Source organism: Corvus kubaryi, unplaced genomic scaffold (genome assembly GCF_017639235.1).
Source record: "Corvus kubaryi isolate FWS band 111438036 unplaced genomic scaffold, C.kubaryi_AGA036_p1.0 37398, whole genome shotgun sequence".
NCBI classification, from domain to species: domain Eukaryota; kingdom Metazoa; phylum Chordata; class Aves; order Passeriformes; family Corvidae; genus Corvus; species Corvus kubaryi.
The window spans coordinates 51,114,578-51,139,312 of NW_024581137.1; the positions used below are offsets into that span (position 1 = coordinate 51,114,578).

The following is a 24,735-nucleotide window of genomic DNA, read 5'->3' on the forward strand; positions in this document are numbered from 1 at the left end:
GTGATGCCAGGATTTTTTATATTTAACTTTGTGAATAATGTTAACAAACTACTAAGTAACCCTACGAAGTGCAAGACAGCTCATTCTGACCTCTTTACTTGATCTGCAAGGGACCAGTGGAATTAGCCTCCATTTATGTTGATATAATTGTGTTCAAGAAGTAATTCATGGTGACCAAACTGAGCTTGCCAAAAGCTCCTCTTTATGTCATAAATTAAAGTAGGCAACATTTGAAAGTAGAGATCTTTTATTAGACATGTCAGTATGGCTAAAAAACACCAGAAAAGCTTTAACACTCACAAGCTTTCCTCCTGTGTGTATGTTATGAGATTCCTCTTAGCTTCCAGACCCTTTGAACTAGCCACACAAGCACAAGTTCCTTTTACCCTCAGCCACCTTTGCTTCCATCTGGGGCACCTTTGCACAGCTGTGGAAGAATCTTGTGCTACAATGCTGATGTATAAGTAAGCCCAGAGATGACACCATAATAAAAATGGTAAAATAATCCAGTTTGTGAAGCCTTTTTTGACAAGTCTGAAGTACATCAAGCAACAACGCAGGAAATGATAAAGATCAGGTTTTATTGACATATTTTAGGTACAATAAATATATTTACATGTTCACATTTCAGACATGGATTTACACGTAAAAAAACTTGTACATGAGATCATCTTTGCGTTTCCATTTTTACATTCACTTAAATAGGTACGACAGATCTCTTATTTGGTATCCTCCAGTCCAGTACTACACTCAAGCAATCAGCAGTGCACACCTTGTGCAGATGATGCTGTAGAAAACATGAAGCAGACGCACTCCCAGTGCAGTCAGCATGATACAGTCGGCTGTTGAATTTATATCCTGAACTGCTAATAAACAAACTCTGCAATCCAGATTAGAGCAGTACATTTGAAATGATTCTCAAAACACCCAAATATAGAGAGATATATATATGTATATATATACACTGTTTAGGACTTTACAGGTTAGGAAGGATCACATTCAGTAATAGTAATAGGAGGTAGAATCGTGTCGACAGTGTTGGTATTTCTACGTGGCAATAAGAAAAAGTGCTATTACTATCACTGAATTCAAGAACAGAGATCCTGAAAAAGTGAAAAGGATAAAATAGTTGTTAATCCTGTTTAGCCTGGCTAAATGCTCAAGCATGTAACGGAAATGTCTAAATTCCCCAGCATGGGTAAAACTGCAAAGTAAAAATGTTAAGTGGTGCTTCTCCAGCGCTCTGGGATGGGCAGCATCGCCTAAGGGGTGATACCTGTATAAAAGCAACCTCAGCTTCATGCACCAAAGCCTGCAAAGAGAAGTAGAGTATGGTAGGATTTCAGAGTGGGAGATACAGGCTTCAGGTACTGTCAAGAGAGCTGGAAGATCAGAAAACAGAGCAAAAGATTGAATGCAATGCACTCAGATAAAAAAACAGAGCTTAACAGGGAGTGAAAAGGGCAGGAACATAAGGATACAAATATCCTTGTGAAAATGGAAAAATGGGAGCAAATGAGATGGAAATGAGAAAAAGCGTAGCTGAGAGGCAAAGGGTACCACAGGAAAAAAAAAGTTGACTTAATCCAAGGGCTCCTTTATAAATAAAATTATATGCAATGGTACAGAAGATCAGCTGTGAATAAATAAGTCTTAGAATCTGGTCTCTGCTGGATCTGTAAATGAAAATGTCTATTAATTAGGAGTTAAAACTGCTGAAAGAAGTTTCATCATCTGAAAAAGAAAACCTGCAAACAAATGGTTTTGTTAGTCTAGAAATAGAAATAAAACTGTAACATTCCAAGCTCAGCCTGACAGACACTAGGAAAAAAAATACAGTGCATACTAAAATCCATTAGATGCAGACAAAGATAATCCTGAACAAACACAACATTAATACAGCAGTGTTTGAAACTGTTATCTGCCAAGTGACTACACACAACATTGCAATACATCTACATTTAACTGTACACAGGTTCTTTCACAAAAGTATTTGTAATCTGCAATACTGTTTAAAGTTTAGACGGTAAAAACCACTGAACACAAGTGCTGTTACACTAAATAAAAACAGTGTAACCTGTTGAAAAAGTGTATCTATAAAGCCCATTTCCAGTTAGTTAGAAAAATCAGTGCATCCAACCAAGAAAGCAGAGAGCAACACAGGCACCTAAAAGATCCCATGAGATTAACCTTCCCCTCAAGGTTTTCCTTAGTGCAGTAAGGACCACACTTTCCACCAAAACAAGCAGAGAAGTTGAAAACGGAGTTTGTTTGGTTTTTTTTAAATTAAAAAACCCAACCCTGCCAAAAGCAGCATTATAAAGAACAAAATGATCCTTCCCAACCATATTATACCAGAAGTTGGTATACGCAAGGATCCAATATGAATCTGGTTTTGTACACAAGCCCCTGTGCTCATGTGGACAGTAAGTTATCTCCATGATTAAAAATCAGGTTACAAAAAACCTTACAGAAAATCCTTAGGATTTGATAGTAATTTAAGATAAAATAGTTTCAACTATTATGTTTATGAATTAATTAGAAGACAAGGCATGATTTAAGGTAACATTGAAACAAAAGCTCTGTGTTACCCTAAATGACCCGTATAATACAGCTAACTTTCTGAAATCTGTTCAGGATTTGTTTCCTTTACATTTAATTTCTCATCTACCATGATGCTAAAAAAAATAAAAAGCACAAAAAAATGCATTAAAAAAAGGTTCATGTCTCTCTGAACAAAAAATGCCTTTTTGACAGTGAACAGGTGAAGCCAGATTTCTACCTTCAAGTACCATGACTTGCATCACAGACACAGTACTACACAAAGGACAGGAACATCACAAATACTATGCCAGAGGACAAACCCAGGGTATCTCCCAAGCAGACAAAAAAAAAAAAAACAACAAAAAAAATAAACAGGCCAAAAAAAACCCTCAAAAGAAGAAACCCCAGAGCCTCCCACCCCCCCTCTCACCCGAGCTACACGGGGAACACACCCACACACACAGGCAGACACGGAGTTACTGAGTGCAGCAGCAGGAAGTGCCTACAGCAGCTTCCAGGGAAACTGCATCATTTCAAGCTACACAGATAAAAGATACTATGTTTAAAAAAAGATTAAAAATTTAGCACCAAGTGAAAGGTTTTTTCTTATCCCCAGTAGCTAATGTTAAAAAGAACAATGGGGACCTCCAAGGTTATTCTGAAATAACCTTCAGTTTTACTCTCATCTATAACCTTGCAATGGAAACCTAACATCAGTGAATTAAAATGCTCAGTTTGCTTGGCATTTTGACGGCTAGAAGGACTTCTTTACAGAAATTTGGAAAACTGAAGTGAATCTGGGGGATAAACTAGATATCCAAGGACAGCATAGAGAGCTTGTATCCACTCTTCCTTCCCAAAGTGGCACTGGGGATATGTGTGGGCTGAGGACAGCATCCCTCTGGCTATGGAAACGCTACAGACCTGTCCTCATCCCCCTGCGTGTGGCAGGGACCCCGAGTGTCCCCAGCACCACACGTCACTCCATCAGATGGCTCGTGTGGCACTGATAACGTGTGCCACTGATAACATGTGCCACTGGTAACACTGCAATGCACCAACGTGCCACCAACCTGGCCTACGTGTGAAACCAAAACAGCCCCAATTTTTGAGGACAGTATTACACCACAGACCTAATTTGTATCTGCCACACAGCACAATGGAACAAACCCAGAGACCCCGTGCCTTGGTCTGACAGTGCACTGTATTACCCCTCAGAAGTTAAAGGACAGAGTTGTTTCAGGGGGTTTTTTTTAATTAAAAAAAAAAAGTAGAACATTCTACTAAAATACCACAGATCATATGGGTAATTCAATATTTTAGTCAAGGCAAAATACGAATAAAGTGAATTTTCCAGTGGTACAAGATGGAAATGAAATAATTTGGAAAAAAAAAAAAGCTGACTTCATTTAACTACCTACTGGAGTTGCCTATTTAAATAATTATAAAATTATGCTAATAAAAACTGAACAAATAATACACAGATCAGGATATATGTATTGACTTACTAGCATCTTTATAAAAATTTGAAGATATACACAAAAACACATCAACATTTATGGAACCATATCCATTTAAATTTAGATAAGACAACACAAAAAACTAACAAATAGCTAAGATGTGGTTGACTGTAAGCACTTTGAGTAACATTTTAATTTTAAAAGGTCAATATTTACATACTACATTAAATGCCTTTTTTTTTCCATTTTGCATCATATTGTGAATTCACTACAAAGAAAGAACAAGATAATGGTTGCAACAGATCTTCCAAGAAAGTTAACTTAAAATTCTCAGATTTAACTCTGTGCTGGAAGAGAACACATCAAGAACACGTCCGTCTAGCTTTACCTCTACTTCCTTTGGGTTTTTTTGGGAGGAGACAACAAATGGATCTGAAAGAGCTGTATCATCCAAACCGATCAATGCCAAGAGATCCACTTTTAAGATAGGATTTGAGAAGTAAGAGAACACAAACGTTTTAAAAAATGACTCACCTAATTGCTACTTTTGCTACTGAGTTTTTCAGGGTATTAGAGAGATATGGTGACAACACAGGGTGTGAGTATGTATGTATGTGTATAATAAAACCAATATAGACATACATACATATAGTATGTTTACATATAGGAAGATACCCAGGTACTGCAGTAAGTGGCTGAATTAATCCCCAGCAATCCACCCATGCCCTGTCTATGCACAAGCAATAATCTCCTGCAACTGCTGTTAAAGAGGATGCATCTACTCATTAAACAGGCATTGCTCACGTCACTCCTACATTTAAATAGATATGAGGCCATTTAATGTCTTTATTCCAAAGCCACACATTTGTCAAAAAAAAAAAATTTAAAAACCCAACTGAAATAAAATTTTTTAAAACTTAAGTTGGCTGAACCTCAGGCTCTTTGGGATGGATTCAAAACCCAAAGCAGGAGCGTTTCTACAAACTTTTTTGACTTTTGAATCAAACCCATATTCTTAGGCTCCAAGAAACCCTCTAACCCCAATAATGTTTGCTTCTGACAGGACAGCTGATCAACTGCAGATGTTCCTACTGCTGAACTCGGCTGCTGGCCTGTCTGGCGTTTGCATCTCTCCCACATTTCCAGACACGCACCACTATCACTCCACTCCGAGATGTCTCCTCGTCCTCCTCACTGCAGAGAAGCTGCTCCCTAACACTGGGATGAGGAACTGTTTAATGTGTTGTTTTAAAGGTAAGCAGTTATTTCTGAAGAATAGAAGTGACATAATCTGAGGAGGCAGTGTAGGGGTCCCAGAGCTGATGGTGTCAGCATTGAACAGCCCAGGGCTGATCACTTTGCAGGTCTTTGGGGTTGGTCCCACTGGGCACTTCCTACCTGCAGCTCATGCTCTGTCCTGGGCTTGGCTCGACCCTGAAGCACTAACAGCACTTCATGTACAGCAGTTGTGCTGGCTGTCATTAAACATTATGCATGAATATGAGGGTATAAACCTCACTTCCATGAAAAGATTCTCATTCTGTTACTGTGTCTTGCCACTACGTTTTAAAAGGACTTTAAGAGTATTTCCTAAGCACCATGTTATTCTATATTATTTCAATGAACAGAGAGCAGGTCTACCAAGCAGACTTTTGACAGTACTTACTCATTATTTTTGGTAACTTTTACCTAATTGAAAATCTGGACCAAAAGTGGAAGAAAGACAAATAGGTATCTGTGCCATTAAATCTTAAAAAAAAATAGATACTATTAAAAAAAGGTACTATAAATTTCCTTAGCTCATCCTTTCCAGCTTGGCATGCCTATTTTGGACCCCACTTGAAGCACTTTTATTTCATATCCATAGTGTTTTTCTGCAGTCACTCAGGTAACAAACCTACACTTCTGCAAGTCCCCCTCCCTTCAAACAGTAGGTAGAGTGCTTAAGAGTATTCCTAAAATAAAGCACGGAGCAAAACATCATGGTCTAAAAACTAAGGAAATGTTCATAAAAACTGGAATCCAATATAAAGATGACATTTTAATAAGTTTATTCAGAAGTAACTGAAAAAATTGTTCCTTTGGCAACTCCATCTGGACGGTTCTAATCAAAAGGAAATATTACGAATTTGACTTTGAATAAAATATAAGCTCCTTAACGTTTGCATGGCATTTTTGGGAACTGACATGTTCACCAGGAGATTCACAATGTCCTTATAGCCCTTTATGTATCAGGAACACCATATCAAAACAAGTCCTTTCAGTTATGGGTTTCTTACGGTTCAGCATTAATCACAAAATAAATCTCAAAGAAAAAAGCCTGATCAAAATAAAGCATGAGGCAACCATGAAACACTAGCCCAAAAGAACTACCAGGAATGCACCACTCTTCCTGCATAACATTTTTGAAGTGACCCACCAAGTATTTCTTTTTCCTTGCATCTGGCAGTGTTACTTAAAACAACCTAATTACAACTCAGAGTTCACCAACCCATGATGCTACTGAAGGGTGAAGATCCTTGTTTTTAAAAACCAAGGCAAAATACAGCAGTGGTTTTATGGAATAAGCAGAGTTGGAAAGAGAAGATGGAACTCTATGTTGGAATAGAAAAATGCAAAGACAGACTTATTTACAAAGACCAAAACTACAATTTTCCAGTGTCACCTCCAAAGCTTCTCAGCAAGCTGCTATTCAGTGAAGCAGACCATGTTCAAATCTATGCAAGAATACCTTCTGTGCTCTCAGGTATACAATGCAACTAATTTGTTTAGAAAAATGAGTTTTCATTCAAATACCTTGCACTGAAGATAAGAGCAACCATTATCAAATATTCTTTGCTATGAAGAAAGTTTTTTAAATCTTTCGCTGCAACCATTCTCTCTCAAGTCACTGTGGTCACACAGTAGGATCTTGAAGAACAGTGTCTACATGCATCAAAAGCATTTTGGAAAAAAAAAATTCTATAACTCCATGTGGTTACAACAGAATGTGAAGAAACCGAACGGAAATTCCACCTTTGCAGATTCTCTTGAATTCACCTCTCCTGGAGGTCATCTCGGTGCTTTCTGTAGTTCAACAGAGCAGTTACAGACTGAGCTGACAGGGTTCCCAACCCGATGCATTTTTCACTGTGAGTCTGTAGCTCCACAGTACACTGAGGTTGGTGCTGGGGCTTCTCTCAGCAGACATCACTCCACAATCAGCGCCACGTTGATGTGGGACAGATCTATCATGTGCCTGTCAAAAGTTAAAAGAAGGTTAAATGCGGTGCTCAGACTGATTCTGGCAAGGAGCTTCTATGAAGGTCACTAATCAACAGATGCTTGATTGGATTAACGAAACACTGGGCCAGAGATTGATTATATCTTCTGAAAGGAGGGAAGGAACCATGGCGGCGGCAGTGCTTAATTATTTACCTGTGGAATTTCTGTTGAAATGCTAAAGCGTGTGCTGGCTCCTTAAATTTTGCTATGGCTTTCCGTTGTTGAGGAAGCATCTGTAAACTCTGCAGAGACAAAAAGCCAAAACATATTTTTAATATTCACTTCAAGATCCGCTTCACAATAACCCCTTATTTTGCACGAAACCAACTGAAATCTTGCTGTATTTCTCCTTTTCAGTAACATACTTCAGTTCTCTTATTGATAACCAGTAAGAGAACACACTGGAAAGAGACTTCTGAGACTGCAGTCACAGTCCCAGCTGAAGGTGTTTGAGTTGGTGTGTTAAACAACTGAACCACCTGGAAAACCCAGACTATCATTTGTTAAGCAAAGGTGACAACTTCAACTCAATCCACACACACGAGCCAAGCCCCACAGCCAAACTTCCAAGGAGTAACAAGCAGTCAACTGGTCAGAGCTCAACTTCCCACACAAGCACCTGGAGTCATTCACCTGATGTACATTAAGGGATCAGGGCTTCCCACAGGTTAAACAGGGGCAGACAGAAAAAAGTGCTAAGTTCTGATCTCTCAACTGTGTATCCTCACACCGTTTTCATAAAACAACAGGCCAGCTTTTGACAGGCACCACCATGAAACCCCACTGAGATGGATTAGGTCACCACTTCCAAGTCCTCCTAGTAAAAGGAAACCATATAACACACATCTACCCAGACAAGTCCATCTGATCCATACCTCCCATACCATGAGAGCAGCAGTTCACAGTGCTTTAACTATGACAAACAGTAGTACTGAGCTCGCCGAAACTACAGCACACCTGAGCCAGGGCTCTGGAGAATTCATGTCCTTACTCCCTGCTTGCAGCAGAAGTTCAGGCCAAAATGATCTCAGAGAGGAGTCCTGTGGCCTTGGTAAAGAGGTGTTACCACACTTATGAAGATGAAAGTTCATGCTTTGAGTTAGCCCTTCAGTTATGATAGAAGAGTTTCCCAAAAGATACTTGAGAAATTCAAGAAGATTAAGCTTTACACATTAAGTAGTTACATACCCAACAATGAGTGGGAACATCCAACAAGTATACTCAGAATGGAAACAGAATACTCAGGATGGAAATACGATCCTGAAATCCTGCTGCCTGTGAACACAGGCCAGAGATTTCAGAGTAACTAGGTTAAAACAGATCTGAAGGTTTTAATCAAAATTTCACAGTTCCACAGTGATTCCAACATCTCAAAGAAAGTTCTGGATGTTTAACAGCCTATGCTGCAGCACATTAAAGACAGAATTGTTCTGATTCAGCTTCCAGTTTCCAGTTGTTCTTATGGCTTTGGATGCAGAATAAAGAATTATTAACATTCTACTTTTCTGTGAGTGTCTACATAAAGACAATACAGTTTTATACTGAGATTTAGATACATATATATATACACACACACATATATATACACACACAGACAAATGCAGGTATACGGACACCTTAAAACTCTTCTAGATGATAACCTCCTGATGGGTAAGTATGAACATAATTCTTTGCTCCTGCATTTTGCCTGGACCTCAGCTGCATCCCCCACACTTGGATGATTCCAGTCCTCTGACGGTCAGTCTTTGGGATTTTAAACTTTACCTCCAAAAATTCTCTATCACCATCTAGACTGTTAAAAAAGTACCACAGATCTTTAGACAAAACAACTATTCCTTGGGAAACAACATACAACCCCACTTGATACATTTTGAGGGTGACATACTTTGAGATCTCTTAGTGAAATAGCTTTTAATCCCACGAATGTGTTCCCTGTTCATTCAATCTAATGGAGCATTTTAAGCAAGACGTCAAATGCCTAGATGAAATTTGTCATTAAAATTGTCTACTTCTATCTTTTTTGAACACATAAGACTCTCTTGGAAAGATGCTTATTTAACAAGAGCCATGGAACCTGATAAGTCGTATTTCTTTGCATCTAAGCCTGACAATTCAGCTTTGCCACTTTCTGTAACTTACCTATCTGTGATTTTGAAGCAATTAATTTTGCACCTTCCTGTAACTGACAGGAAATTTTCCTCTCTCCAGGAAAATCACAGATGTTTAGTATTTCCACCACATCTGTGATTTCAAAGTGAAAGCTGAGTAAAAGTTAAAGGATTCAGCAAATCTGATAAGCATCAGCAGGTTAATTTGCATTCTATAGTTTTTTGAAAGCTGCTATGATGAAAAGGTAAGTCACTGCAACTTCCCCTTTTCTGAGCTGGTAGAAATAGTAGTTAGCTTTAAAAAAAGCCATTCAGTGGATGATTTTTTTTTTTTTTTAAATCAAAATGCTCTTGACACAGTTAAGCACATTTTACCTACAAGAATGCAGTCACGCTGCAGAAAGCAGCAATGAAAGATCTTGGATAAAGCTCAATTCTCCTGCAGGTTTTTCTGCAGGAATGAGTGAATGCTGTAGTTTGTGTTCTCCTCCCTTACTGATCTCACTTTTTTATGATTTATAGAACTAGATCTTAACACACACTTTCTTGACACCACTTTTCTTACTAGAAAAGAAAGAACCACAAACTAAGTAAGTGCTATCACTGAGGACTAAGCTTTTGAAGACTAAAAATTAAACACAGCCCTTAAATAACCTTTGGAAAGAACAGACTTTAAGAGTTGACAAAAAAAAAGCATCTCTGAATTGCAACTAAAAACAAACAAACAAAAAAAATCCGTTCCTTTCAAAGAAGTCAACAGTTTTAATACAAGAAAAACCTGTTTGAATCATCAAAAGGATGAATATTTCAGTGAACAGTTCAGCAAGAAGGGCTGTAAAAGAACACAGGGATGCATCCTTCCAGCTGCACCCTGCATGTCCTGCTGTCAACTGCTTCCCTCCCCTCTCCAGATCCACCTCCAGCTCTCCTGCTGCCAACTGATCCTCCCCACAATGTCAGGTCTCACTCGACTGCCACAGCAGATTCTCCCAATGCTTTATGCTCCAGACCCCTGTTGTGATCAGCTGAAGAAGAGAAGCTGCATTTGGTGATGTTTCCCACAAGAACTGAGCTATTATTGCATTAATATTCTTGACATGCACAAAAGCAAAATTTGATTTTGCAGTTTATACAATCATGATGCTAAATTATTAACAAGCTTCTCAGTAATTAGCATGTAAAAAGTCAACTAAAGGCAGATATTCTGGTGTAGTGCAGACTTATTAGCAGAATTAGGCAAAGTATCTAAATATTATTATAGGTAACTTATTTATACTTTCTAATGAATTAAGTTTATTGACTGACTAGTTTGGGTACTGTGTTCTTACACAGCATTACTGCTTTATTTTCCAAAGTAAAAAAAAAAATTCAAATTAAAACACAATGCATTTTAATACTCAACTGCTTTGGCAACAAGGCATCAGTTTTTGGGTAAGTCTACTGAAAAGCATCTTTATCAGATTTAATTTCACTGGTCAATACAGACAACAATGGAAACAAAAAACCAACTCATCTGATCCTTCTCTGAACTGCCTAAACATCACCCATCACTCAGCCCAGGGTAAGGCAGCATCTCCTCAACTGCTGCAATTACACATGCCTAGACTAAGACCAAGAATTAAGGACTGCAAAACAAAGGATACACTAATGCTACACAAACAATACTGCTCCAGTAGGAAACTGTCTGAAAAAAATTGATTTAAATGTGTTTAATACAAATTCTCAGCCTCTGCTGTGCTCAAAACTATGGTAGCAAAAATGATGCATAATCATTTCATGTTTGTTAAGGTATACGAGGTCTATACACCTTCTTTGGGTATAGATGAAAAAAACTTCTGGTTTTGTTTTAACAAGGGCCAATTACTAAGCTAAGTTACTCTGAAGATGTGACTGCAGCCTGCAATACCACCATAAATACCTTTGCTGTGTTTTCAAACAAATCCTCAACTATCTTCACTTGCAAGTATGAACATTATTCATCTAACAAATATAAAACAAACATAAAAAAATATATCTAACAAAGATTTATTTGTGTTCTGATTTTGGAACAATACCCTCTTACTTACTTTACTACTTAAGCCCCGAGTTTTATGTTTTTAGAACACTGATTGTCAGGCACACATTTGCCACATGTGTAGGTCCCAAACTGCTGCTATCCCACCCTGAACAGATGGACTACTGGCTGGGCATAGAAATTAGAGTCCCACTTCAGCAGAAATTTGAAGTAAAATAACTGTATACTCATCCTACTGGATTATTTCTGTCTTTTTGAATTTGGGGTGATTTGCAGTTTAGACCTGATCCTGCATTTAGATGATGTTCACAACTATAGTCAGAAGAAAATATTCCTTGTGTACCCTGTGATATTTTATTAGCTCAAAATATTCAAGGCATTATCTCAAAGACTTACTGCATCAGCTTCTGCTTTTGTTGATTTCAAACACACAAGCTAGGAAAATACATCTAAAAATTAATTCATTTGCAAATCTTAATCATGTTACCTTCCTAATATAACACACTTAAACATTTTCATCCCTTTGGAATAATTTGGCAGCTGTTTTTTTTCAGTGATAACATTCAATAGCCCCTCTCCCCCTTTTAAAACACATTATCCCAGAAGCACAAACACCACTGCTGATGGGCTCAGCCTTGGCCAGTGGTGGGTCCATCCTGGAGATGGTTGGCATTGGCTCTATCAGACACAGGGGAACCTTCTGGCAGCTCCACACAGAAGCCACCCCTGTAGCCCCCCCGCCCAAAAAACGTGGGCATCAAATCCAATACACATTTCTCAAAAAGTAGTTCAGTGTGTTGCTCTTAGACTTGAAGCAGCACCACAAGGCAGCTATGAGCACCACACAGGACTAAGGACAGCTGCTCTCTCATTTTCAAAGAACAAATACTCCTACAGCTGATGCCTTGGGGTGGCCACCTAAAAACAGAGGCTAGACAAAAAAAAGAGAATAAAAGTAGGTATTGATTTGAAGGGCTTTCAAAGGTACACCCCAGGCAGCCAAATGGCTCCACCCAAGATGGACCTTGGGTCATGGGTTCTTCACACTTTTATAAGTTTGGTCCATTTGCACATCAGGGTTAATTCTCCAGTTATAACTTCAGTTAATGATGTAATTACCCCAAGTTTGCCCCTCCTCTTCAGAGGCTTTTAGTTTACACATTTTGGGCCTGGGACAATTGAGGTGTCCTTGGAAAGCAAACCTAGAGAGGTTTGTTATGTCTAACCAGCACGAGAGAACAGTAGCTAACAGTCCACACAAAACTTCAGAGTTACACACCAGGCAGTACAGGATTTGAAAAATATAAAAGTTAAAACCTAAGGTATCATTCCCCCCCTTTAGAGGCTTGACAAGGGCTCTACCTTGTCGAGACTATTCTAAGTATCTACTCTAACAGCAGTATACATCTAACAATAGTATCACCACAGTACATGCCTACTACTACAATAGTAGGCATCACAGCAGTCCTCGGTCTTATGATCTTCACTGACAAAACATATGGTTCTATCTTTCCCAAAGCATGATACCTCACTAGGAATTTGATCTGAGTTTGGGATTATTCTGTGACCTACAGATTTTGAAAGGCCAGTGGTAGGAGGCAGAGAAGGATGCAGCCTCTGGAGACCAGCTGGTTCTAGTGAGCATCCCCTGACTTCTCATTTAATGGGAGGCCTCCCTCTTCCTCCACAGAAGACTTCCCTATTGCCACACTGTGTGACACCAGATTCTGCTATCATGAACTCCTAAACTGAAATATCACAATCCTCCCAAACGTCACAGCTCTGAGAAAACAACTTCATTCACATCTCTTTAAGTTGACCTAGTAAGATGTTCACCAGAGGATGAAAACCCCTTCTGGGATCCACTCAGGTGTAAAGGATTGACAATACACACAATAACTTCCAAGGGATTTCAAATGACTGGTTACTTTACAGATTTGGCTGTACAGATCTACTGTGCAGCACTTCCTGATAGCAGCCTGAGGTCACAGGTATTGTGGGCATGCTCCTGTTGGACTCTGGAAAACAGAGATTACATTCTGACACATTTCTAGCATTAAAATAAAAAGCTAGTTTAGAGTGAGGAACCGTATTTTATATGGAATGGATTTAGGAAGCACAGAGCTCATACTGATCTTGACCGTCTCCTTTTTCTGCTTAGGAATTGCCATGGGAAGATGCAGATCTTAGGCTGAATGGAAAATTCAAGAAACCCAGTATTTCATAACCAGACATTTGATTCAGAGTTTACCTACAAACTGTTTTAAAACAACATACTATTTCAACAACTTAAAAAATAACCAGCAGCTCTGGCTTTTTCTGCAACTGAACTATCACCAGTGGCCAAGGCATGAATATCATAAAAGGACCATTCCCTCTGAATGGTATTTCCTTAGGCCTGAAGATCTACACTACCCTCAAATTTCTCCTCTACCCACAGTCTGTAACTAAATTTGCACTTACTTGTACAATATTGAAATAGCCAGTTAGCAGCACATTTATCTCAGTAAAACTCCACTGCAAAACCAAGGGCCTTGAGACAAACAGCAGGACATCCTTAAGTACAAAGCAAGAGATTGTTTGCAGCAAGCAAACATCTTTGACACCAAAACTCTCAGAGGTTACACAGAGAGCAAGAAGTTAAAAGGAAGATTACAGAGGACTGGGAGATGGAAACCAAGCAGGTAGGAATGAGACTAGAGCAAGCACTCATTTCAACTATAGGACACACATGTGAAATGAAAGTTCCTCCTTCACATAATTTCTCTCACTGAAGTAAATGGACTGCCCAGCAGACCGCATGTTCAGTAATCAGTGAGTTTGGTATTAGGAGTGGCAACTCATATGAAGCTGCTAAAATCCAGGTCTATGCAAAATGAAAGTGTAAACCTTCCCAACCAACATCATCTCTAGTGTGTGATCCAAGGTACTCTGCAACAAGTCAAATAGCAGCACAGCAGGCACTTTCTGAACAGAAAGATCAGATTCTATTTATTCCTCCCTCCCATCAATAAATGCAGACATGTTTTTATTGTCCTTGCAGTCTCCTGACACCTGAAGCATCTTTCCTAGCAGTGACGCTTCCCAGCCACTACCAGCAGGCACAGAGGCTGGGACAGAATGTATTTATTTCACCTTAACTGTTGCAATTGATCTCTTCCACCTTCTGTTCCTCCTTCCTGCTTTTCTGCCACCTTTGACTTCCTACTATCTACCCTTAAAAGTACTCAGCTTTCTTTCTCCATATGCAAGGTGTCATGAGGGGAAAGGCTGTTCTGTCCTCGAGCTAGGCATCTGTAGCTCACACACAGCTCTACAGCAAGGCTGAACTGGACAGGCTCATGATGGAGCTGCTCTTCTTTTCCCCCAGCCCCAAGGATGGAGCAGGACTGACCATGTCTTCTCTCCCAAAGCTTCTGCAACAGCTGAAAATGTTTTCACAGGTAGAAAGACCACAGTGGTCCCCATGTAATCCTGAGCACATTAAGCCAGAGGAGAATCCCCCTGCTGACCTGCAAGAGCCATGTTCTGGGTGTGTGCATCCATGGCATTTCCACTGATGCCTCTGTGAACTAAAGATAAATCCAGCAATCTGGAATGCAGAGTCAGGGCAGCGGGCTGGCTGTGGCTGCCTTTACCCCAGCTGAGCACTAGGTAGCACTGTCACTCCAAGAAAGCAAAGCCAGGCACATCAACATTGGAATTGCTTTTTCTTTCCCAGACCAGAAATGACAACGTTAGCAGAGTAAAACCCCTGTTTGTAGAAGTACTCCAAGTACACCTACAATCCCAACATTCTCATCACCTCTGATATACAATAGTATATCTTTCCTTTTTTTTTCTTTTTTTAAGCATCAGAATTTATGATCTTAAATCTTCACAGAGCAATACTGAGATTTTGCAGTGATTGGTTTGCAATCATTTGATGTAAGAAAACATGATTAAAGATGACGATGATGGAACACCTCCACAGAACAACTCCCCCAGTACTCAAATTATCTGGAGATCTAGAAAATGGTCCATTCTACCTGCCACCATCCTAAAAACACCCAATTCATCTGAAGGTGGCAATAACTAGCTGAACACAAACCTCTTTAGACAGTGTAAACATTAAACCTGGATTCAAGAGCACAAAAAAATATACAAGTGCTGTTTTTCATGACCTTTGCAACTTATTAGTAATCTACTTTATCAAGTGGTTCTGGATGGATGTGTATTGAATGTCACTGCTCCAGCACCATCCTCAGGAGGCTTTAGTTTGGTGATGTGCTTTTTCTTCTGTACTTTCCAACACTTTGGAATACATAGTTTTATTTATAACACGTAATTATTTTAGAATCAGCAATGAGATTTTACTGCAGACACATGATTTGCTTCTGAAAGCTTATCTTTGTCAGAAAGAGTATGACAGCAAAGTGCATGCTGGAAGGAAGCCCTTCTGCTAATTTCATCATGTTTGAGTTGTAAAAGGCAGCTATAACAAAGGGGATGTTCCTGGAGCCCCAAGGATTTTCTTCTATTCAATGTGAGAATCTTAATGCTATTTTTTTCTCCTACGTTAATAACAGAACACCTTTAGTGAAGCAGGGATGAGAATTAAAGTTTTCAATGATTAGGCAATAGAGGGTATTTCAAAGGTTATGTATGGGAAAGATAATTTTCAGAATTTCTGGAGTATGGAAGGGAAAAATGCTGAATTTCCAACTTCAACTCTAAGTTTCCCCCATCCTCTCTTATGCATGCCCAGTTATTCCCAAACCCTGACTCAATGAAAGCTGATGGCAAAGCTTGGAGCATTGAACATCATAAACTGAGGGAAGCTTTTAACTTCCCTTCTCAAGGTTTGTGCAAGGTACTTGTACCTCGAGAATGATACTGACAAGACAAAGCTAAAAATAAAACCCTAACCCAGAAAAGCAAAGTAATCTCTTCCTCCCTGTTAACTCCATTGATAAATTATAGACTTTTTCCACAACTTAAACTGTTATGCCAGCAAAGATTCACTTTCTGAGAAAACACACACAGGATGATCACACTGGAACAAATTCAGGGTATTTGGAAACAAGAGCTGGTGTGGGATCAGTTGCTTTACAGATGCCCCAGCACGGAAGGCAAAGATTAAGCAGAGGTCCTCCATCAGGTGGGACAAATGCTCATGCTCTATTCTTCCTGTCAAAGAGCAGGGAGATCCTACTTGGGAAGTATTTCTTCCTCCTCTCTGCAAGCTCTGTCTCAGTGCAGCCACTACCACGTTCACATCTTGACTGCAGCAGAAATTGATACATGAGATACTTGGATTTCTGAGCTGTGTTTGCACGTTGCTTTGAAGCAAGGTGCTTGTTTAACATCAGAGGTGTATGTGCCACAGTTTGTGAACCTTTACCTTTAATCAGGGATTTGGGAGTTGGATATGTGTTATTTCAAAATGCTATCCAGGCATGACAAGAACTTCTTAAGTTCTGATTGAGACTTAAATTTCATTTACAATTGCAAAAAAATAAGGATGAGTTTGACATATAACACACTGAAGACAAATAAAATGAAAAATCTTGATCTCAACTGAGTTCAGTTACTTAAGGAAAATTCTGCTAAATACAGTCAACAGCTGAAGACAGGATATTCTACATCTTAAAGACTGAGTCAGAACTGACTCACCCTTCCCTCCTCTTACTATTTCTTCAGCTCCATCAGACACCATCTAAAAACCTGGGCACCTTGCCTAATTTCTAAAAAAGCAGCTAGAATTTCTCACCTTGCTTTTTTCTCACAATTGCCATCTCCCCAGATCCCTCCTATTCCAGTCCATCAAGCTGCAACACTTCATCTTAGAGGGCCAGAGCTCTGCACTACCCAAGAGCTGTTTGCTCTGGTCCATGCCTCTCACACACTGTCCTCACACAGAGAGCCTCCAAAGCCTGCACGGAAAGAGCCCTTCCAGTCACTACTGGGCTCTCTTCAGCAGCTCACTTCGGCACTCCTCCCTGCAAAATCCCTTACCTGGAGCCCATATTAAAGAAAGAATGAGGAAATAACTGAGTATCCCTTTGCTATCAGGGCCTCCCAACCTCCCAGCTGCAGTGGATTTTGTATAGCACTGAGCACAAAAAATAGTTAAAACATTAATTTACAGCCACGAGAAAATCCACTCGTATACTTCAGGATATTGACCTCTTTGAAAATCTAGCACCACCTATATAAAACTAATTGCTGTGGATAGCAACAATGTAGATTTTCAAACATTATGTTTTCCATTCTTGTCCGCCTAGTCACTTAAAATAGTTGCTGCATCTTCCTCATTGGGTGCATTAACACTTCTGTGGTGCCACTTCTGAAGATGGCATTAAAGAACAAAACCAAAAAGCTAAATATTACATATGGTGGAACCAGTCTTACAGTCTTCCTACAAAAGGATCACTCTTTTCCTGCATATCTCACCATTCATACTTGTGAAACATCATTTAGTCTCAAACAAGCCAGAGAATTTCTAGCCTTCTACAAGTCAGACTTGAAATTCAAGTGCAGAATTAGCACAAAAGCATTCTGCCTCATTAGTTAAATTCAAGCACCTTGTTCAAGTACTACTTCTAGATTTCTGGTAAGGTGAAAATAGATGATGATTCAGAAAGGATAATTTCCAAAGGTACAGTTTATGCTGCTGCAAGAATACAAGTTCTGGAGGGCACAGATATGCATCAAATCCCACTAGAAAATTAGTCATTGTTTTTTCTCCTGTAAGTACATCCTTCTAAATTGGCCTGTGACATTGAATTGAGAGATCAGGGTTTGGAGTCTGCTATGAAACAGCAAGTACTGAATAAATTTTTTAGCACATTCTCAATAACTTCTCTCAATTGTGAGATTTCCTTGCAGGGTTTCTATTAATCTCCTTCTAATATTCTCATGCAAGATTTAGCAAGTAAACACTGAATAAATGTGCTTTGGAACTGTATGAATAATTTCCTAGAGTACTACAGAACACGAAGGCACAAAGTATTTTGTGAGAGTAGTTTTGCTTTCCCAAACAAATTAAACCTCCCTGAATTGATGACGTAAATAATTCAGCATTATTCCATTTACTAAATTAGGAACAAGTGAGGCAGAGTGTTCATCTTTAGGAGAGCAGTGTGTTTTGCAACAGAGAGATGATCCCAGTAATAAAGAAGTCTCATAGAACACCTCCAATTCACGCATTGCATTTGTCTGAAAATGTTGTTCCTGTCAAAAGGAAAAAAAATTCTCACCTGTATTTTTCATTATTCATTGACTGATCTTTTTAAATGCAGTAACAGTAAGTCAGACAGGGCCTCCTAAGCCTTTCACTGCTTTGAAAACCTCCTGCTTTCCTAAAGTCATTTAACTGACACATCAGTTCTAGGAGGCAGTTTATGAACAGAAGCTGCACAGCAGATACAACAGTGTGTGCGTGTCATAACCTTGCTCACAGGCCCCTACTGAAGACAACCTTCTAAAAAATTAAGGATCAATAAAATCCTCCAAAGAAACCTGTGTTTTCATCTGAAAAAGTAGAGGATGCTACACAGTATAAAATGTCCACTGGATAGTGGTCATTAAGTGCTTGTACCCCAAGATTGCAATGACAGAAAAAGGTAAATGTCAAAAAAGAGAGTAGGTGCAAGTCAACAATAAACAAGGACAGCACTCAAAAATACATTTGCTTTGATATGACCATCTGGCTATAAAACCTCACAGAATGGACAGGCTTGTATTGCCTAAGAAAATAACAGAAATAGCACAGGAACTCCAAAATGAAGGAGAATTTTGCAGCAGGAATGTGATGGTTAGCCAAGTCCTACTGTACCTCCTGTGCTGCAGTATCATCACGTGCTTGTCTTTGCTACGAGGTGTAGCTTGTGTGGGTGGGGGTGCCTTCAAACATAAATTACCAATAAACACGCATTGTATTTAATGTCAGGGAATTAATTGAGCTTTCCGGAATGAAAGCCTTTTGGCACAAAAATGATAAACCAAGGTTGACCTACCTGAATGGGTCCCACTGACATCAGCAGGTTTTTCAGTTGGACATCAGTAGTTGATGAAGAAAGCCCTTCAACTGACACAATACAGGGCTGAGGTTTGCACTCCACCACTCGCAGGTTCTGTTTATTTGGCATCAAGCGTCCTCGGCCCATCTGGCCTGCTACTCCTCTGCCTCTGCCATGCATAATGACCTGCCAACAACAAAAGTAACAGTATTTTGATTTACTTACCCACTGACTCTGCTTACTGCACTTGACAGAGGATATAAGTTGGCTATTTACTTGAAGATTTTAAGTTGATTTAAAACAGCTTGTTGCTGTTTGCTGATTTGAAAGGCTGCTTATTAACATATACAAACCCCTTTTAGCAGGATAACAAGTTATATATTGAGTTATATATACTGCATTCATCCTAGAAGCCTCAGCTCTAGCACAGATTGATCAATCAAGCAGCGGAAGGCCTCAGACAAAAATATATAACCTAGTTTTCAACACTGATCACATCAGCAGCATGTGTTCAGCTCCCATATTTTGAATCTGGACAAAAAAATCCAACAGGTGATCCCTCTCCTTTTTCTATTCTTTACCTGCAGTTAAATTTAATGTATTCACAGGATCAGCAAACTGCTTGAAGCACCTTCAATCTCTACTGCTACCAACTCTTGGTCTGTTACCAGAATGGAGTTTTATTTGCAAATGCCTAAATAACTTTAAAGTAACTTTTTTCAAAGTTCCTCTCCCCTGTACTTCTGGAGCAGGAAATGCATGGATTTGATTCTTGCAAATTAAATGTTGAACAGTTAGAGAGAGGAAAAATAACAATGAAACAGAGTAACAAACATTAAACAAAGTTAACACTTAACACTGAGTCAACATTCAACAGAGTTTCTTGATTCCTACGTGGAAACCCTACGATGGGTAATAACTTTTCACACCCTTCCACATCAGCAATGAAACTTTATCCTTACATGAAGCAGGGAGATTATGGCCAACAGTTCAAATCCAAGAACTAACTTAAAAACCAAAATCCCAGCCACTTCCAAGGAGTGTGCCAGCTTGCAAATGCAGAGAAGGCACACGCTGCTGACACCCTGACCCTTCCTGCCTCCTACCAGTGCATGATCAGTGCAAAAATCAAGTTACAAGATCACCAACTGTTTTGAGTGATACCAACTTTGGGGATCCAGCAAAGAGCATCCTGAAACAGTTACCGTGTGCTCCTGCATATGCAGGAAACAGCCAAAATAAAAACTTAAGCACAATTTCAAAAAACCACTTGGTTTTAAAGCCAGAAAGCACACTGGATATCATCTCCTCCAGTAGCTGTCTCAGGACACACGCACTTCCCCTGGGAGTGCTGAGCCGGCCAGAACGTCAGCAGATGAAGCAACCTGCAGGCACTGCCAGTCTGTGCTGGGTACAAACAAGTCTCTCTAGATTAAAAGCTTTATATGCAATTATGCATCTCGTGGGTCATGCAGCCCTGCGCTAGCAATTGACAAACAGAATGCTGGTTATTTATAGAGCAACACAGCTAGACAGTGAAACTTCTAGCAGCAATATGCATCTAAAAATCACCTTTTTAGGTTGATGGATTCCCTGGATGTTTTTGACTCCTTGAGGAGCTGGTGAATGGATCTGTGCCTGCTGCTGCTGTTGGTGCTGCTGCATTCCCTTTGTCAATGTGACCTTCCGCACTGGCTGCTGTTTCGGCTCCGGGGGTTGTTGAGGCCGCTGGGGTTGGCCCTCTGGGTGAAAAAAGCCAGCATCCTCTCCCCCCTGCTGAAATCAACAACACAACAGCAGCTCAGTGTCCAGGCACTGCACACCCTCGCCCTGAGCAGCCTCCTGCCACATTCCAGCTCACTCAGAGAGTATCCAGGGCTTTGCCTGCTAAAGCAAACCGGGGGCCGTGGCAGGCGCGTGCCAAGGCTCAGCCTGGAAATTACACTTCACCCTAAGATAAATCCATGCTAACTGAAGAACAGTTTACTTTGCTCAGGCTTTATTATAATTACAATGGTCAATCATGTCTTTTCATATACAAAGCAACAAGATGTTTTCAGTTCTCTTTCCAAATCATTCTTCCTTCCAGGTTACATGTGAACTATGGTGTGTGTTATTTATTACATTTTTTTTTTTTTTTTAACATAAAGAGAGACATACACATTGCAGAAGAAGGAGCAAAGAACTGTGGAGGCTGGAAAAGTCAGGCAACTGCTTTGCTCATACTTAAACCTCCAACCTTCCTTTAGTTAAAAACTGGCATTTATTTTGAAGTGCATACTCATTCTGCCAACTTCTCCACCAGCAGCTTTTTAAGCAGTCCCCCTCCTCGGATACTATCTGTACTTGGAACAGTTCCTCAAGGTGTTTTTTTGTTTGCCTTATAAAGCTCTTATTATATATATTTGTAATCATAAGCACAGTGAAACACCATCTCAGGGTCTTTGTCTTTGACTAAGTCCCTAACCAACCTCTGGTAATCCTGCAAAAGCTCTCAAATAGAAGGCATGTCTAAGGGAAAGAAGTAAAATACTATGAAATTACCTTTATTTACAGAGGGTTTTCTTTTCCCTTTCCCTAAATATTCACAAGCCAAAACTCCTTTTGCATCTGTAACATGTCACGAACCAGAGGTTTTCATGCTAACTGGCACATTTCTTGTGGGTAAGGAGACAAAACACAAGGGTGCAGAAGGAACATATTTATGGTCTAATAGCAAGATTATCTTCACTGAGAATACAAATTAGTACCTCTCTGCATTAAAGAAAAGCAAAAGAAACACTTAGTGAGGACTGGTTACTAAGCCTCAGCTAAGATTTGGTAAGAAATAGTTTGTGGTATGTAAGCCAGTCTCATGTTTGCAAGTTCAGTTCACAATTTACACCTCTAAATTAAGGCCTCTGCATTATAAAGTATATGCAGGCTACAAGTTCTCAAGTACTTAAATCCCAGACAAATGAGATTCAAACCTCCTTGCACTACACCTCAAAAGCACAATCTGTCACAGGGAAAATCCTAAAGCTCATAATGGCATTTGCCCACAGTGTCCAAAACGAGAAAGCAACAGAAATCTGCATCTGTCTTTTCCACCTCTAATGACAAACAGGTTTTTTTCTCTGCTGAACTGAATGGCCCCAAGTCCTCATGGAAAACTTTATATATAAACCTTTTAGAGTAGCACTTAGTGAGAAATTATAAAGCTTTCCCTTCAGTTCTCTTCAATTTGTATTCAAAAGTACAAAAGCAAGAGCACTCCTGAAAAACCCAAACATATGCACAAAACCTTACCAGGTAAACAGCATTAAAACCTCCTCATTTTAGTATTAGTTCTGATATCAGCATCACCATAAACCCTATGCCTTGATCAGATAATTTCTTTTATTCAAACCTACAGCAGCTGGAAGATGATTAAACTAAAAAGAACAAAAAAAATTCTAGGAGGAATTTAAATGCAGTAACTGGGATTTAAAATCTAATCTCTGCTAAATGCCTGCTGTGAGAACCATAAATATTTGCAACCATTTCTTTTCAAACCAAAAAACGATCCCAGCACATCGGAAGAGCATCTGAGAGCAAAGCCCTCAGGTACAAAACACATCGAACATGCTCATTACAGAAACTTCAAAAGCAAACAATCATTTCACATAAAAGTCTAGGATGGCCAACAACCACCCAATATTTAACTACCAAGCTCAATTATCACCAAATAAAACTGTATAAACTGAGCACAGAACTATAACAGAGTCAAAGGCATTAGCACACAACATTGGTTTGCACTGATGAAAAATCTGATGGGGTCTGTTCCCTGCTGGGGTCTCAAATGCCACCACTGTAGTTTGCTGCTACCACGATGCTTCTGCAAGAGTCTGAAAAGGTGGAAAGCTGTGGACTTTTTAATGAACTGATACATTTCAGAAATAAGAAAACCTACAGAAAACAATAAAGAAAGGGGATGGAACAAGCTTTGCTTGTTCCTGCAAAAAGAAGGAAAGGAAACTGAATCAAACCCTTTCTTCCCATTACTGCTCTGAACATTTACTGGTTTTGAGACAACTCGAAGGGGGCAAGCAGACATGAAACTGCAGCACTGCTTCTCAAGAGAGGTCCATGAGCCAGCAGTGTGGTGCTCAAGGCCTAACAGAGCTGAGCATGTCAGCAAGACATTAGTTCCTGTTACAGGCAGCCTGGCTTCAACTGAAGATAAAACCTGGTGGTTTTCTTAAGAAAATAAAAACAAAACATGACTGCTAACTGACATGTGCCAACAGGCAAAACGACACAGAAGATGCATTTTAGCAGCAATTCCTTTTTCACTGCTTAAAGACATGACAGTGCAAGGACAAACACTTGTCTGAGCCAAAATGAGCAACCTATGTAGTACCATGTAGTGGCAAATTACTCTCACCACCACCATCATCCTTTAAACTACTGTCCAAGACAACAACAGGTGGCTCTTCCCAGTACGACAGTGAAGAACCAAGTTGAGCAAAACACCTGAAAAGAGCTTTTTAACATCTGGACTTAAAGCTACAAACCCTCAGAACACTACTGACAGGTCACATGCTCATAGGAGAACACTGACATACTGGAGGAAAGGACATACAATTGTAAAGATGACTGTACATATGCTGACTCCTGATGTTCCCTCATGAGCCGTCCTATGAACTGGCACCAAAACACACAGCAAATTACAGGCAAGCAGGTAAGTCCACTGAAGCTGTACTGCAGCACCTACCCCAAATGACATCTAAATCACAGAAGCTAAATTGCTAACATCTCTTCTACTTAAAATGTCTCAGGTCTAGCTCATCTTAAATCAGCTTTTGCTTTTCCTAAAGACAATTTCTGTATTGTTAATTTTTCACCAGCTTACATCACTGCCCTCCTCACACTTAAATATGCAGCAACAGAGGGAGGTATTAAAATTTTAAGCCTTCTCATGTCAAAATACATTTTTATCTGTTTTCCTTCCTATGGCATTTTACAATGTACAGGGCTGCAGTAAATTTTTCAGAGATGCATCTATTCATCATCATGGCCTGTCTCATCTAATTTGATGTACAAAATGCTGACCCTGGGTAGAATGCCTTAGAGTCCACCACAGAGACCTAGGATTGATTGATACAAGCTCTGATTTTATACTTCAAATTTCCTCTAAAGTCCTGTGCAGAAAAGGAATTTCCATTCTTTGTCTGCAGACCAATGAAGGAAGAATATTTTTCTCTTACTGTCTACTCCTTAATTTCTAGATTATAAATCATCCTGACTTTCGAGCTCTGAATTTCCAAGTTTTAAAAAAGGTCTGCCTTCCTAAGATCTTGCCAGGAAAGAGTTCTCTTGAA

General features: G+C 39.6%; 1 protein-coding gene across 4 annotated transcripts in view; it reads right to left on the minus strand.

Annotated features, from left to right (window-relative positions):
• Positions 1 to 564: 564 nt before the first annotated feature.
• The window catches only part of RBM33 (RNA binding motif protein 33), a 94,865-nt gene continuing 70,694 nt past the window's right edge, over positions 565 to 24,735 (minus strand). For 2 of the 4 annotated variants that reach the window (XM_042044395.1, XM_042044393.1), the window contains exons 16-19: positions 20,966 to 21,169; positions 19,391 to 19,579; positions 7,422 to 7,510; positions 565 to 7,242 (exon numbers count right to left, since the gene is read on the minus strand). In XM_042044395.1, the coding sequence (XP_041900329.1) occupies positions 7,194 to 7,242; positions 7,422 to 7,510; positions 19,391 to 19,579; positions 20,966 to 21,169 (531 nt within the window). In that variant the 3' untranslated portion in view covers positions 565 to 7,193. The remainder of the gene's footprint in view (positions 7,243 to 7,421; positions 7,511 to 19,390; positions 19,580 to 20,965; positions 21,170 to 24,735) is intronic. The other 2 variants (XM_042044394.1, XM_042044396.1) reach the window with 2 other exon arrangements.